Raw genomic sequence first — 16,714 nt, 5'->3', positions numbered from 1 at the left:
CCCAAGTGGATGGACTTATGCGCTCCCAGGCCCACCCATGGCTGTGACCCAACCATCATGTGAAATTCATAGACTAGGGCCTAATGAATGTATTTCAATTGACTGATTTCCTTATACGAACTCAGTAAAATCTTTGAAATTGTTGCATATATTTTAGTTCAGTAAAGCACAGATACCCCAAAAAACTACTTATGCATTTTTTACACCACTGGAAAGGAAAAACCAGCAGACACTAGGCCCTCCATGGAATAAGTTTGACAGTCTTGATCTACACTGATTGAAATGGATTTAACAGGTGACATCAATAAGGGATCATAGCATTCACCTGGATTCATCTGATCAGTCTGTCATGGAAAGAACAGGTGTGCTTAATGTTTTGTATACTCGGCGTATGTTAATACAGAACTCAGATGTCACATGAATCATAGCCTTACTAGTCAACTATGTAATACTCATGATGCATTACTTGTAGAAAATGCCATTTTATTTATCGCACCTAGGAAATATGGAAAAATAACACAAAACCTCCCCCCACATGTTTAGTAAAAGGTGGCACAGACTTTATTACTCAGACTTGCAGCAGATACTACACCCCACAGACAGGTAGAGATTAACAGGGGTGACATGCCACTCATATGGAAAGAAAGGCTGCATTCCCATCCCAAACTGACTGGTGTCTACAAAGATCCCATCTAAAATGTTAAAAATGCTTACAAACCGACATTTAAAAAAAACAGGCTTTAGCCAGTCTAAATGGATCCAAATGTCAATGATTATGTATTAAAGGAATTATATCAAGTCCCTCCCCGTTAACCAGCTGAAATCATGTAGAAAACTTAAAATTAACAATACTTTATTTTTAGCCCTATCAGTCTCCCAACAAAATGAAACAATCCTAGCACTCTTATTCATCCTATGACACGATTACTGTACATTTTTATACAGCCCCTTATCTTTCAGCGGGGGGAAAATAATAAGCAAAAATAAACTAAATGTATTTTTTTTTTTTTTAATCATAAAATGTTTCTTACAAAACAAGATTACATTCTGCATGCTGTACTGACTGGGAGGAGGAGCGTCTCAGGGGAGGCCAAGAGTGAACACAGACAGGTTAGTTTACTCCAAGTACAGAACAGCAAAATAATCCAGAAAGAAAACCCCCAAAAAACAAGCAAGGCAAAAAAAAATTATAATACTGGGATACACTCATCCGACAGCTTTGAGAGAACTTCCAAACTTCTTATTAAAAGGTGTTAGATGACGGGTGGGGGGCACATAACTACCCAAAGCAGAGGAATGTTGGCTCTGAATAGAGGGAGCGAACGGGCATGGCAGATTTGCTCCTCTTCCCTCTTTAGAAGAACCGGCCAGAGTACTGCTTCACACTGCAACAAAACACAGTGGACAAGTGAATAAAGGGACCCCAGGAGTCATTTCTAGAACTACTTTATCTTCAATTTCATTTGTTAGTCATGAACAACTCATTTCCTTCCTTGATTACCACGGATAGGGGACAGGGATGAATAGGTTTCCACCATACTGCTTTCAGCGGAGACGAGGAAAGGGTGCTAGCACGTGCCTGTTCTGCAGTAGATACTGGGCGTTCTGGATCTGGTCCTGTGTTCCATTGATGGTGATGATGCGGTCCTCGGAGCCCTCTAGTGGCTCGTCGATCTTGATGGACGCTCCCGACTCATGACGGATCTGCTTAATCCGCTGTCCGCCCTTCCCAATAATGGAGCCGGCCAGCTACGACAAGTGAGGAATTTTTTGATCAATTGGGAAGAATCTCATCTCGGTTCTTCTCATGAATATATTACAGGGATGTCTGTGTCGATCTGTGGTAAGGGGTGTTATTACGCTTGGGACTGTGCGGATTAAACCTTTACTCACATCCTTGGGGATGGTAACTTGTGTCGTAATGACGGGACCCCCGATGTCACTGTATGACCCTCGGCCACCTGGAGAGAGACTCAGAATTTATCCTCGTGTGGAAAGTCCTCAAAACGACACGAAAACAAATACAGAAGCAACAAAATGAGACATTGATACAAATGTGATTCATTTGCACTCACCAGACTGAAAGGGCTCCCACGAGGAAGTGTTGTCTTTGAAAATATGAAGGGAGGAAAAGGAAGGATAACAATACATCACACCGTGGCTGGCAGACCACATAGACAGACCAACAAAGGACAGTGGGGAGAGCTGGTGGTGCTTACTAGACAGAAAGAACTATACTCTGACCAAAGAGACATTCAAACAAGAGTGTAGACAACCATGAAAAGAAGAAACTTAAAGACTCACCACCGTATCCACCACTCTGTATTCAACAGAACATAGGGAGAGAAAGACAAATTGAGAGACTTATTACAAGACTGAAACATTCATTAAGTAAAATACTGGTTTAAATGTGTTTGATATTGAGCATATGAATCTTAGCTGCTTTACTCATTTTCTACTATGCATGTTATTGGTACGACCCGACCAAACCAGTCCGTGAATCGCAATGGTTTCACCTGAAGTTCATTTGTTAGTTTGGTGGCTCCAGATTACTATTCAGCTGCTCCTTGGTAACCAAGGAGACAACTGTTGCCAGGCTACAAGAGGCCTAACCAGTGTGTTCGCTTGGTGAAGAGCAGCGCCAGTGTCCAAACCACCATATTTCACAAGGGCAGGATAATAATCCCAATCCATTTACACACGTACAGTGCATTTGGAAAGTATTCAGATCCCTTCCCCTTTGCAACATTTTGTTATGTTACAGCCTTACTATAAAATTTATGAAATTACTTTTCTTCCTCAATCTACACACAATACCCCACAATGACAAAGCAAAAACAGGTTTAGAAATTGTTGCAAATGTATTAAAAATAAAACAGAAATACCTTATTTACATAAGTATTCAGATCCTTTGCTATGAGACTCAATTGAGCTCAGGTGCATCCTGTCTCCTTGATCATCCTTGAGATGTTTCTACAACTTGGGAGTCCACCTGTAGTAAATTCAATTGATTGGACATGATTTGGAAAAACACACCTGTCTATATAAGGTGCATGTGCATGTCAGAGCAAAATCCAAGCCATGAGGTCGAAGGATTGTGCCGAGGCACAGATCTGGGGAAGGGTACAAAAACATTTCTGCCGCATTGAAGGTCCCCAAGAACACAGTGCCCTTCATCATTCTTGTATTGGAAGTTTGGAAACATCAAGACTCTTCCTAGAGCTGGCCTCCCGGCCAAACTGAGCATTCGGGGGAGAAGAGCCTTGGTCAGGGAGGTGAACAAGAACCCGATGGTCAGAGCTCTAGAGTTCCTCTGTGGAGATGGAATAACCTTCCAATAAGGACAACCATCTCTACAGCACTCCACCAATCAGGACTTTATGGTAGTGGCCAGACAGAAGCCACTCCTCAGTAAAAGACACATGACAGCCTGCATACAGTTTGCCAAAAGGCACCTAAAATACTCTCAGACCATGAGAAACAAAATTCTCTGGTCTGATGAAAACAAGATTGAACTCTTTGTCCTGAATGCCAAGCGTCACGTCTGGAGGAAATCAGGCACCGCTCATCACCTGGCCAATACCATCCCTACGGTGAAGCATGGATGGCAGCATGCTGTGGAAATGTTTTTCAGCGGCAGGGAATGGGAGACGTGCCAGGATCGAGGAAAATATGAACGAAGCAAAGTACAGAGAGATCCTTGATTAAAACCTGCTCCTGTGCACTCAGGACCTCAAACTGGGGCGAAGGTTCACCTTCCAACAGGACAACAACCCTAGGCACACAGCCAAGACAACGCAGGAGTGGCTTCGGGACAAGTCTCTGAATGTCCTTGAGTGGCCCAGGCAGAGCCCGGACTTGAACCCGATGAACATCTCTGGAGAGCCCTGAAAATAGCTGTGCAGCGACGCTCACCATCCAACCTGACAGAGCTTGAGAGGATCTGCAGATAAGAATGGGAGAAACTCCCCAAATACAGGTGTCCCAAGCATGTAGCGTCATACCCAAGAAGCCTTGAGGCTGTAATCCCTGCTTCAACAAAGTACTGAGTAAAGCGTTTGAATACCTATGTAAATGTTTTTTCTTCTTCCATAAATACACAAACATTTATAAAAACCTTTGTTTGCAATGTCATTATGAGGTAGTGTGTTTAGATTGATGGGGGGGAAAAACGATTTAATCCATTTTAGAATACGGCTGTAACATAAAATGTGGAAGAAGTCAAAGGGGCTGAATACTTGCTGAATGCACTGTAACTAAAACCATTAAAATGCGTGTTCGACTTGCCTACTATTAAAACACCAGGCAACAGACTGAAGCTCTGTCACTCTTCCATGCTAAACCCTCATCTAAAACACTTCAAATGCTCAGGTCACTCACCATGCTGTCGTAGCGGTCTCCTGGTCTTCCTCTCCTGTCGCTGCTTAGATAAGAGGGCAGGGAGGGTGTCGGGGTTAACATGACAAGAAAGGGATCAGTTCACCACCTCTGATGGACTGATGTCAGCCCATTGGTTGGGGGCTGCTAAGTCTGTACTATACAATTGCAATACCAGTCCTCCTGAAAGTGTAAAGAGCTATGTTTATTTTTTTTTAAATCAGTGTTGATAAGAAGACACTGACATTGTGTTCTTATAGTCATCTACTCATGGGATGAGCGGTCATGTTTACAAAATAACTACTGTGTCATGGGTAGAACCGTATTGACGGTCATTAAATCAACAGAAAAGGATTCAACCCAACATTTGACAGAGATAGTAATCTCCACATCTGAGCGAGCCATTCTCCAAATGACTAACTCGATTTGGAGAGGTGAAGGAGTTCCACCCTAACCACTCCGGGGTGCTGCCTTTGTTTTACACAAATGACTTACTTTGGTCTGTCGTCCATGTTGCCGTGATAGCTCTGATGAGAGAACCGGTCCCCTCTGCAACCACACGACAGGGTCAACATGACTCAGTGGAAATGTGTCAGAAAAGATTCCTTTAGGATTAGTCCAACAAAGTAGGTTCATGTTCATTCTAGTTCTATGTACTCAGGCACAGCGAAGGCACATGGTTATAAACATCACTGAGTGACTGATGAGGTGATAAGAGGTAGCCATAAACAACAATTGAAAGTGAAGCGAAGCTCCTTACCCTCTTGGGGGTGGTGGTAGGGGGAGGGGCAGGTTTCGAGCTCGGCTCCCTCCACGCCCTCTGGTTGGCAGGGGAGGGGGCGGTCCCCGGCGAGGGCTCAAGTCGTCATAGTCCCGTCTGGAGGGGGGCATGGGTCGGCCGCCGCGGCCGGGGGGCATGCGCTCAAAGCCACCCCGGCCCCGTACGGAGAACCCCCCCATAGGCCGCCGGCCCCGCTCCTCGAACATCATGGTGAAGCCGCCGTAGTCGTATGTCTCGTCGTAGAAGTTGGGGTCGTAAGGCTGGGCGCGCCCTTTGATAGGAGCCTGAAGATAGATAATACTATGAGACCATTTTATTTAATTTTTTACCCCTTTTTCTCCCCAATTTCGTGGTATCCAATTGTTAGTAGTTACTGTCTTGTCTCACTACAACTCCCGTACGGGCTCGGGAGAGACGAAGGTCGAGAGCCACGCGTCATCCGAAACACAACCCAACTGCTTCTTAACACAGCGCACATCCAACCCGGAAGCCAGCCGCACCAATGTGTCGGAGGAAACACCGTACACCTAGCGACCTGGTCAGCATGCACTGCGCCCGGCCCGCCACAGGAGTCGTTAGTGCGCGATGAGACAAGGATATCCCTACCGGCCAACCCCCCCCTAACCCGGACGACGCTAGGCCAATTGTGCGTCGCCCCATGGACCTCCCGGTCGTGGCCGGCTGCGACAGAGCCTGGGCTCGAACCCAGTCTCTGGTGTAGACCACTTCGCCACCCGGGAGGCCCATGAGACCATTGTTGAGATGCTACATATAACTGCCAAAATAAAAGGAAATGAGGGCTACAAAGTATATTGAAAGCAGGTGCTTCCACACAGGTGTAGTTCCTGAGTTAATTAAGAAATGAACATACCATCATGCTTAGGGTCATGTATAAAAATGTCCAGTTGCCCATTATTTTTGCTACCATGGCTAGAATAGATCTCAGTGAGTTTGAAAGAGGGGTCTCAAAGGAGCATAGGGGTCTAAAGGGTGTGTGTGTTGTCAGTCACCAGATTTCAAATCAATTGAACAATTATGGGAGATTCTGGAGCAGCACCTGAGAGTTTTCCACCACCAAATGATGTAATTTCCCGTGGTGTTTTCTTTATTTTGCAAGTTACCTATATAAATTAGTTTTGCTCTGGAACGACTACAATGTCAACAACTGTTGTAAATGGAATAAAAAATATAAAAAAAGCATCTGCTGTTATTAAACAAGTACAATTCTAGTTTGACTGACTCATTGAGTTTCCATGTTTAGACACTGGTGTTGAAGTGTGTCGCGGTCACTGGCTCAGAACTGAACTCACAATTACCGTATAATCCTTTCACCGACAATTATAGAAGACTTACAGTAGGGGGTTTAAAAATCAAATAAATTGTGGAACGAACAGTTGACTAAACACTGGGTGGTCAGGCATTTGTGCAGTTGAGTCAGTTTCCACGGTAACAAGGACCCTTTACAACACAATGAAACTTTGTTGCTCCTTGCTGAAACAAGCACGGTGTTGTAGCAAATTAGTCTTTGGTTGCTTGATGAGTTGGCCATTTGAATCAGCTGTGTAGTGCTAGGGCAAACACCAAAACATGCACACAGGGGGGTCCCCAGGTCAGCGTTTGGGAAACCCTGGCCTAGGCAACAGCCCTCTGTCTACAGAAGCACAGCACATGGAGTCAGGAAAAGAGGAGAAAATGTGCGTGTTAAAATGTATCCGCACGCTATTAAAACTACTATAAAAGGAGACCGTGTTATTTAGCTGACCAATAAGTCATCCAAAATTCCATGACCATCACAGACCTAACTCACCCACCTCAGATACCAACTCCAGGATAACTTTGATGCAATCGACGACACGGTCTGGCTTTCCTCCAACCAGAACCACTCGGTCAGTGGAGTGAGGACAGCACTCCTGGAATAGCTTGATGGTAGTCTGGGTGTTCTGATGGAGACAGGAAGCCCAGCATGAAATAGACCCATAACACAACAGGAAGATGCAGCACAATGCCATATGTTCAAAATGGGTTTGACCAGTCTTAAGCTTTGAGCATTAAATGAGATCTTCAATACATTCCCTATAACCATTTGTGGACAAGTGGGAAACAAAGAAAACCTGTTAGGGCAGATCAAGCACATGCAATCTATGCACTTCAGCTTATTCTTGTAAATGAGTATGGACTGAGTCAAGTCAGCATTTGAAATCAGTGGGATCCCATCTGACCTCTCTTAACTCCTTTATCTTGGTACCCTTCACCCCAATGATGCCTCCAGCCAAACTCTGATGGATCAGCAAACGCAGCTCGCAGTCAAAATCAATCCCGTTATAATGCTGGTACTAGGAAAAAACAGGTACAGATCAGTCAGGTGAAAGAAAGCCTTTAGCTCTTGACTTTGAGGATTAGGAAAAAGATAAACCTATACGTGTATATCTCTGGAGGCCGCGGGGCACTCACCTCTTCCAGAGTAGGGATAATCTTCAGCAGAATCTCTCCGATAGTCTCAATATCTGCACTCACACTCAGGATCCTGGTAAGGAACAGCATGCGGCCAAAGGCAACAAGGCAAAACAGAGGGAGGACAAAAAGCAAAAAATAAAGAAAAACTTACTTCAAGATTAACACTCCTATGAACCACAGAGCTATAAAAACAAAAATGTTTAAAAACAAAAAACGAAGACTTTCCAACACTGGACTGAAATGTGAGCAACTTGACGTGCGCTCGTTTGTCTCACATCCAACAAGAGAGAGGGGCTTTAGGATTACAACATGAAGCACAAGGCTGACCACTGTCTGGAGGGAGGGGGGGGGGGCTCTGTCTGGAGGGGGGGGGGGGGGGGGCTCTGTCTGGAGGGAGGGGGGCCTTTTAACCATCACCACCAGCACTTGAAGGGGAAGAAAGAAAAAAAGTTACTTAAAAAAAACTGCCATCACAATCGTGCCACCAGCACACTCTCAGTGCCAGGGAGTCGGAAGGTAGAAGAGAAACAAAATAAAGAAAGCAGGGGGGGATGTGAGTGGTAACCACTAGGTGGTGGACAGGATAGAGGGTGGAATGAAAGGTTTGGCAGGCAGTCTGGACTGATGGGGGGGACTGAGAGAAAAACAAGAGGGGAGAAACCTAACGGAGGATAGAGAAACCCAACGGGGAGATGTAGCACAAGGGGGAAAAAAAGAGAACAGTGATGAGTTACAGAGTGGGCGGAGCTTGAGCACTCAGATCATGAACAGTGATGTTGAGAACAGTGGGGTGTGGGAGGGGCGGGGCAGGGAGTAGCAAGGTGGGCCACAAGGACAGAGCGGGAAAGATCATTGCCTTTCCACAAATCACAATTAAAAATACCACAGAAAGGTAACAGCAGCCAACAACTGGGCTCCTCCCATTTAATATGATCTACTGAAAGTGGGTTCATTGATTTCATTTCTAGTGACAAAAAGGTCCAAATTAAATGGAAATACTTGAATGTGGGGGAAGAAGGGTAGAGGGGGGGAGAAGACAGAACAATTCAAATGGAACAATACACGTCTCTTGATAAAGGGAGAGGGAGGGGGGTTCTATATGTAGAAAATGTTCAAATGAAACAGAAGGCACGCTATCAAAGACATGTGTTTTTCTCTGTTCTAATCAGGCAGTGAGGCAATAACTGGTGGGACATACCGCTCTGGGCCACTGCTGTCAGGGACAGATACACTGGCATTGTACTGCATTGGCCGTGGAGGTTGGCATTGGGCAAGGGCATTCAATCACAAGATGTCAAGTAAGGTGCCCGTTTAGGGAGGGGCACGTTTGTGGGCGGGCGGCGGGGCGGGGCAGGGCCAACCGGGGTGTCAGGTGGGCGGGCGTTCAGGGGCGAAGGTTGGGCCAACGTCAAGATGGGCAACGCAGGAGGGGCATGTCGATCCAGTACATGGGCAACGGAGGAAGGTGGCCAAAAATAACAAAGTAAAGGAGAGGGAAGAGGGGGAGAAGGAATACATTTTAATTGAATACACGCTATACTCCATCACTATATAGCTTCCCCCCAAAAAAACACACAAAAAAAAGAAAGATGTTGAGTGCACAAGAAAAAGGGCAGCTGGACTAAGCCAGCTCTAACAAAGACACTTAGCTAAATGGACTGCATAGATACTACAGAGGCTGTAATATACTATAGGTCCACTCAGGCTTTGAGACACCTGTTTAAAGGGGGTTTTATGGCATTGCCACAGTCCGGTATTGCTTCAGGGATGTAAGGGGCATTAGAAATCACGTTCAGAGCCTAGGAAAGGATAGTTCCCTTTTATTGGAAACACAAGAAAAATGCCCCCACCCACACTCTACCCCAAATCTGATCCAATCAAGCCAAACCATGTCTGTTCACATGAGCCAACCTATAGATGTGTCATTTGGGAAAGAGAATCTGACTACTGTACAAAAACACCGCAAATATCCCTCCAAGTGTTCACAGACATGCAACATTTGACCAATTCCACAGTAACAGAATGATGCAGAGACTCCGATTTCTAATTTTAAAATGTAAACCAACAAAAAAAACAATGAATGCAACAAAAAACATACAACTTGTCCAACAATTTGCAACTGCAAAATTTGGTAACAGAATGATGGCACAAACCTTCATTCTGTTAAACTTTGCAGCTGCACTGTTCAAGTAAATGTGTTTTTTTGTTAAATGTTCAGTGGAAATTGTTGAAAGTAGTCCATGTGCATAGAGTTCTATGGTTTGTTTAACTTTCCAAATCATTGGTTTTTGTTTGACATACATTTTAAAGTAAAACATCTAAGTCTCTGCATCATTCTGTTAATGTGGAATTGACCCAATCAAGTCAAACAACACATTCAGATAACAGAATGACTGTCTATAGATGGGAGATAAATAGATGTGCGTGTGTATATATAAGAGGGAAACTATTTAGTACAGGGGTTACATTTCTTTAATAGGACGCATAAGGGTTGTCATTAGAATGGGGTAATTAGATACCATAATGTCTATGAAAATGTCAGGTTTATAAGGACATAAATATAGCTTTACAGCAAATCCCCCAGTGGAGGAAAGAATTTGAAAATGCCAACTGTACTCACGTCTGTGCGTAAGGCTTTTATATTCTTGCCACCCTTTCCGATAACAGCTCCAGCATTCTGAGGAGAAACAAGAGTGTTTCCTTAGGAACAGAGTAATGGGTCTGAGAGTCCGCTGAATGATATGAAACTTGGAAGATGGGATGGGATTAGCAAAACTCAAAACACCAGAAAAAACACCTACCTATCCAGGAAGACATACAGATGTAAGAAAAAGCGTTGCGGATTTTACACAAACAATCTAGGGAATTCCTGATTTAAAAGCAATAGGCCTAAAATCCCATTTCTGTTGCAAGGCTTACTTTGCTCTGCAGCAGTACCCGCAGCTCCACCATCTCATCAGTGTTGCGAGAGCGCTTGAAGGCCTGCTCCTCCTCCATGTCCTCGGCAGGGCGTTTACCTGGAGGGAGAAACCTGGAAAGTTAGCCTAATGCTATGTTCTTCCCAATACGGGTTCCAGCCAAAAGCCAGGCGACAGCATCCACCCAACCCTTACCAGTCCACTTCCTGGATTAAAATTAGGCGGAACTGCTCCCGAAACAGCAGTGACCTGGACAAGAGAAACACATGGCCATCTGACATGCACAAATGGTGCCAGCATGTAGCTATACCAGTAGTCCAGGGATTTACATTAAAGTCTGAAAAGTACCTGCCCATCAGGCAGGTCAGCAGTATTTTTTGTTTGCCCTTAGGATCACTTGACCAAAAATTTTAATTAGCCATTTACACCCAGAAGTGCAATATATTGCCAGCCTTTCACCTACACATAGGGGAGGAACCAGAAAAAGCAGTAAATGGAATTATTAGTAATTTGGTTGTTATTAAAAAAAAAAAAAGCTTAACTTGCCTGTGCCATAAATTGTCTGTATTTTACATAAATAATGGAGAGGAACCAGAACGATCAGTTTTAGGCTACTGGAATTCTTTTAAAAATGTTTGATTGTTTGGTTTACTTGACCAAGGAAAATCGGGCATCCCTTAATGTCAATCCCTGTAGTCCCTTCTGACTGATATCAGCTATTAGAGAAAAGCAGTGTTATATGTCTAGTCTAATCAAGGCAAATACATGGCTTACACACAGCTTTGATGAGGCACTGCCAAAATAGCCTACCGTTAGTGTCAGTGTTGCTGAAAGTGGTCTCTTCTTCCTGCTGCTCGATTTCTGTCTCCATTGTCTTGCACCAGCGGTGAAATGCGAACAGGCTCCTCACTGTGGATCTGCTGTGTGAAGGCAGCAATGTAAAATTAGGCTATGCCTTTTGAGGACACTGAGGCTGCATCAGACAAGACCGAGGGAAACTTACCTCATGATAAAAGCCTCACCAATCCAATCTTGTCACTAATCAAACCTGTTGTTGACTTGCCCCTATTTACAATTTTAATTCCTATTAATTCTTGGCCACATGATACACAAAAGTGTTCTCTACTATAATACAATGGAATGTATCCCAAATCACTGCCCTTGATATGAGTGGTTACCACTTGACATAATCATGATAACTGGGCTAAAATGAAAATAGTACCCCCCCCCCCAACAAATTGTAGGAGGTAGTTTGAGTCATTGTGAACCGCTAGCTAGGTAGTTATGATGTGGGTGTAGTATGCTCTGCTTCAAATATTATGAAAAACTCTTTCTGGATGCCTGCAAGCCAATGAGGTCCATTAACAAAGAACTGGATGATGACATTAGTTAGATACTTAGCTAACGTTCGTTGACTACTGACGCAGATGTTACTACTAGCAGCTGTTAACTAGTGAAGTAGACAACATGCTAATGTTATACATGGAAACACTAAGTAATCTAGCCAAATTAACGTTTGCTACATAGAGTAGCTATATTATTTCCGGTGTTGCTACATTGAAGGCTTAACTAGTTAACGTTAACTTACTTCTGCACAAACGCATATAGATTAACGTTAGTTAACGGCTAACGTTAACTATATATGTTTTAGTCAGCTGTTAGCTATGTTGGTTTAACGTTAGTTGTCTGACTAACGTTAACGAGCCGTCTTAACCTGTATTAACTAACGCGAAACGTTAGCCAGGTAACGTTAGTTATTATCACATTGGCTAACAACCTGCCACCAGCAGCTAACGTTAGCTAGATAGCTACTTGTACATATGAGTTGTTAGTTAACATACATGCGCTGTAGATTATAGTGTAACGTTAGTGTATGTAAACGATTGGCTGAATAAGTTAACTTGCAGCACATAGAGTCCAAATAATTGTAATACTTAACGTCAGTTAACATTAGTTCTCAAAAGGGGAAAACAAACTAGATGGTATCTAGCTAGCTAGATGCCGTTAGCTAGCTAAATTAGCTAGGCTAGATTGCTAACGTTAGCTACATAGCTAGCTACCGTTAGTTAGCGTAGCTAATATTAGCGATAGAGTTCACGAGGCTTATCCCCAACTGAGCCTAAAAGTGATTTAATTCTCATTGACCGATTACAATGCAAATGAACTAACAAACAACCTCTTTATAATTTAACTTTAACCACAAACCTAAAAAATGTAAACAAAATATTTAACAAACCTCCAGCCAAACCGCGTTCTCCACAGCAATTTCTTGTCCTGAAATTGTCAGCAACCAAAACCTTCCGAATACAGTGAAACAGCAAAATAGGGAGTCAGTCTACTGTCTTCTTTCATTGATTTGAGAGGTCAGGTTCGAGATTGGGTATATCCGTTGTCTCTCAAAGTCAACACGTCTTCAAAGACATGTAAGAGGTCGACAAATTAGCTGACGCCAGGCACGAACCTTTGATTTACCAATCATGCAGAGCTATGTGGGAGTCGTTTTTGCAACTGGGCGGGACTTACAAGTCCCGAGCCCCAGAGACCGTGCCTATCAGTACCTACCACTCAGTGGCGACCCTTCATTCAGGACAAGTGAGGCTCCACATTTTTAGCAACAAAAAAAACAACCAAACAAATGTAAAAAACTAAATTAATGGGGGGGGCTTGCCTGTTTGCATGTTATTTTGACATTAATACGTGTTACAAATCAGTTTGCAAACAATGTAAAAAAAAATAATATATATATATAATTCAGTTAATAAAGCTGCATACACACATGGTCTCTTTTTTGTTTTCTTGAGTAAAGCAGCTCCAAAATGCAGGTGTTTCAGCCTAGCCCAGTGCTTTCTGTGGTGATTGGGCGAACCAGCAGAAAATGGGAGCATTGCGCCGTGATTGGCTCAGTGTTCCGTCACTCATGGAGACAGTACGTCACCGCCAAATTTAAGTCCTTAGTAAGAGTAGACATCCAACATTTCAGCCCTTTGGATCCTGTCATAGAATTATATTACAAGTGCCTTTCCAATAAGGTTCAAGGTCACTGGCCACAGATAAAATGACGTCAAATCACGTTATACGTACAGTAGCTTTGATTGGACTGATCATGTCAACATCTTACTTTCAAAGTAAGCTAGCAGTCATCATCATGAATCTAGTCAACAATCTACTGGCAAATCCTTGTTAATCCTTATCATATGAAGTGAAATAATGAAGAGAAATTATAGATAAAACGTATCGGTGCTCATCGGCCATTGGACAAAGATTACACAACAAGGTGGAAATCGCAAATTCAACAATGAGTGGTTTGGAAGGAATCAGTGGCAAACTGCAACCATTGCAAAGCATCCACGAACGTTAGCCTGCTATTCAATGGAGTGGCTGTGTTTTTTCTTCTGAGTACCCAACATAAATCCAGAGAATGCCAGACTTTGATGACAAAGTTTGATGACAAAATGTGCCCACAAAGGACTGCACAAGGTGAGTCCAAAAATGTATTGTATGCTGCTGTATAAATTATGTAATATGCAAGGGAGATGTGTATACTGTAGCTAAGAAAGTAATACTAAGTGTATGTTGTGTAGTAAGCTGTTAGTAGCCCATGTGCCTCACCCTAATAATTTGGTATATTTTCACCAACGCGATATTGTACACACATCGTTCGTGGCCGATGTGTGCTTGTTTTGTACAGCTTTGACAGTGCTACTGATAGTAGTGGTGGCGCTTGGCTTGCACGTGCAAATTCAGCACACACAACATTCTATAATAGAATTGTGTTATTTGACGTGTCAAATTAAAAGCTTATTTAATGTGTCAAATAGTGTTATATGACGTGTATCTTTTTGACAAGCAAAGACACAAACGCGTTCAATGTGCCTCACGCTAATAATTTGGTATATTTTCACCTCTTCATTCGCCTACTGTTCTAACTTGGTGGTGCACATATAGCCTATAACCTGTTTTAGAGAAATGTAATAATCGAATATTGTAAGAACTTTCATTGTCTGTTTATACGCCCCTTTTATTTATCCTACGGTTCTGACTTGTTGTACAGGGAGTACACTGTAAGAATGGCCCATGTTCTCAATTCTGTCACTGTACAAAAAGTGCTGAACAAATAGTTATATTGACTACGTCCGTCGTCGCTCGCTCATTAATGTCTTAATCGAAATTAGGTATTGCCTCTTATCCGCTTGTCATCCTCTTATGCCATAGTTTTGTACATCTCAATTGTCAGTAGAAACCACATTTATTTAAGCAAGTCAGCCATATCAGCTATGTTTTTTAAAAGGCAGTAAATGACGCTGCCAGACAAGGCTCAGCTGAAAGCCAGGTGTAGCAGTGGTAAGGTGTTGGGACTGCTGTTGGGACTCTGCTGCTGGGACAGCTTTATGTATGCCCTAACAGTTTGTGGGCACCGTTTGTCACCATTATAGTGCAATTCATGTATTGTTTAGTGTTGTGTTATGTAGTGACTTCACTGGCATGCACCCCACATTTATTTTTTTGCTCCACCAAGATTTACATGATAAAATCGCTACTGTGTACACTGAACAAAAATAAAAATGAAACATGTAAAGTGTTTCATGAGCTGAAATAAAAGATCCCAGAAATGTTCCATACGCACAAGAAACATATTTCTCTCAAATTTGTATACATCCCTGTTAGTGAGCATTTCTCCTTTGTCAAAATAATCCATCCACCTGACAAATGTGGCATATCAAGAAATGGATTAAACAGCATGATCATTACACAGGTGCACCTTGTGCCGGGGACAATAAAATGCCAATCTAAAATGTGCCGTTTGGTCACACAACACAATACCACAGATGTCTCAAAGTTTTAGGGAGCTTGCAATTGGCATGCTGACTACAGGAATGTCCACCAGACCAGTTGCCAGAGAAATTTGTGTTAATTTCTCTTCCATAAGCCACCTCCAACACTGTTTTAGAGAATTTGACAGTATGTCCAACCGGTCTCACAACCGCAGACCATGTACGTGTATGGCGTCCTGTGGGCGAGTGATTTGCTGATGTTAACGTTGTGAACAGAATGCCCCATTATGGCGGTGGGGTTATGGTATGGGCAGGTATAAGCTAAAGACAATGAACACAATTGCATTTTATCAATGGCTATTTGAATGCACAGAAATACCATGACGAGATCCTGAGGCCCATTGTGAGGCCCATTTTTTTTAAGGTATCTGTGACCAACAGATGCATATCTGGATTCCCAGTCATGTGAAATCCATAGATTAGGGCCTAATCGATTTATTTCAGTTGACTAATTTCCTTATATGAACTGTAACTCAGTAAAATCTTTGAAATTGTTGCATTTTGCGTTTATATTTTTGTTCAGTATATTTTGCAATACATCTGTGCATGGAGTGCGTGACTGAACTATTGACAAAACATGAAATGTGTAAAGGAGAATGAGGTTGACACGGGTAAGATATGTTACGTCGTGAACGGATGAAAAGGTTTACATGTTACCAAGTTTCCTACGTTATAGTAAGTGGTCATCATTGCAATGATTCATAAAAAACTAAGTAGCCTAACATCTGTTTTCAAAATGTAGCCCAAACGAATTGTTCAGTCATGCATCGATATACATTGGTTTTATTACAATGTAACAATTACTATTGGATACACTGCTCAACCATGAGTCTTTTCATTAATCCGAATAGGAATGCCCTCTGGACCTCCTTGTAGAGACAGTTGGGGCCCCTGCAGAATTGAAAGGCGGTGGGGCACCAATCTTAGAAATGACTTGATAAGAAGTAGCTGATGAACTCCGTTCTCTTACAGTGCAATCGGAAAGTATTCAGACCACTTTACTTTTTCCACATTTGCTACGCTACAGCCTTATTCTAAAATGGATTAAAAATAAATAAAAAATTGGGCAAATGTATTAAAAATAAAAAACAGAAATACCTTATTTACATAAGTATTCAGACTCTTTGCTATGAGGCTTGAAATTGAGCTCAGGTATGTCCTGTTTCCATTGATCATCCTTTAGATGTTTCTGCAACTTGATTGGAGTCCACCTGTGGTAAATTCAATTGATTGGACATGATTTGGAAAGGCACACACCTGTCTGTATAAGGTTCCCCAGTTGACAGTGCATATCAGAGCAAAAACCAAGTCATGATGTCGAAGGAATTGTCCGTAGAGCTCAGAGACAGGAT

At 42.7% G+C, this 16,714-nt stretch overlaps 1 protein-coding gene across 8 annotated transcripts; it reads right to left on the bottom strand.

The window, feature by feature from the left end:
- Positions 1 to 538: 538 nt before the first annotated feature.
- On the bottom strand, positions 539 to 12,977 carry LOC139557046 (heterogeneous nuclear ribonucleoprotein K-like). Of its 8 annotated transcripts, none has more exons than XM_071371573.1 (16): positions 12,767 to 12,977; positions 11,341 to 11,450; positions 10,532 to 10,629; positions 10,233 to 10,289; positions 8,811 to 8,854; positions 7,610 to 7,682; positions 7,378 to 7,491; positions 6,970 to 7,098; positions 5,138 to 5,442; positions 4,873 to 4,926; positions 4,381 to 4,420; positions 2,305 to 2,320; positions 2,076 to 2,108; positions 1,894 to 1,961; positions 1,502 to 1,749; positions 539 to 1,385 (listed from the first exon to the last, which is right to left on the bottom strand). In XM_071371573.1, the coding sequence occupies exons 2-15, from the start codon at positions 11,399 to 11,401 to the stop codon at positions 1,546 to 1,548; spliced, it is 1,296 nt and encodes a 431-aa protein (XP_071227674.1). In that variant the 5' UTR covers positions 11,402 to 11,450; positions 12,767 to 12,977; the 3' UTR covers positions 539 to 1,385; positions 1,502 to 1,545. The 8 variants fall into 8 exon arrangements, with proteins under 8 accessions (XP_071227674.1, XP_071227503.1, XP_071227760.1 ...); XM_071371402.1 differs by having other exon boundaries at positions 4,381 to 4,423; positions 12,767 to 12,976; XM_071371659.1 differs by having other exon boundaries at positions 4,381 to 4,423; positions 7,378 to 7,485; positions 12,767 to 12,976.
- Between the last annotated feature and the right edge of the window lie 3,737 nt (positions 12,978 to 16,714).

The sequence above is a fragment of the Salvelinus alpinus genome, chromosome 1 (genome assembly GCF_045679555.1).
Source record: "Salvelinus alpinus chromosome 1, SLU_Salpinus.1, whole genome shotgun sequence".
NCBI lineage: Eukaryota > Metazoa > Chordata > Actinopteri > Salmoniformes > Salmonidae > Salvelinus > Salvelinus alpinus.
This window is presented reverse-complemented; position numbering and strand designations above follow the sequence as displayed.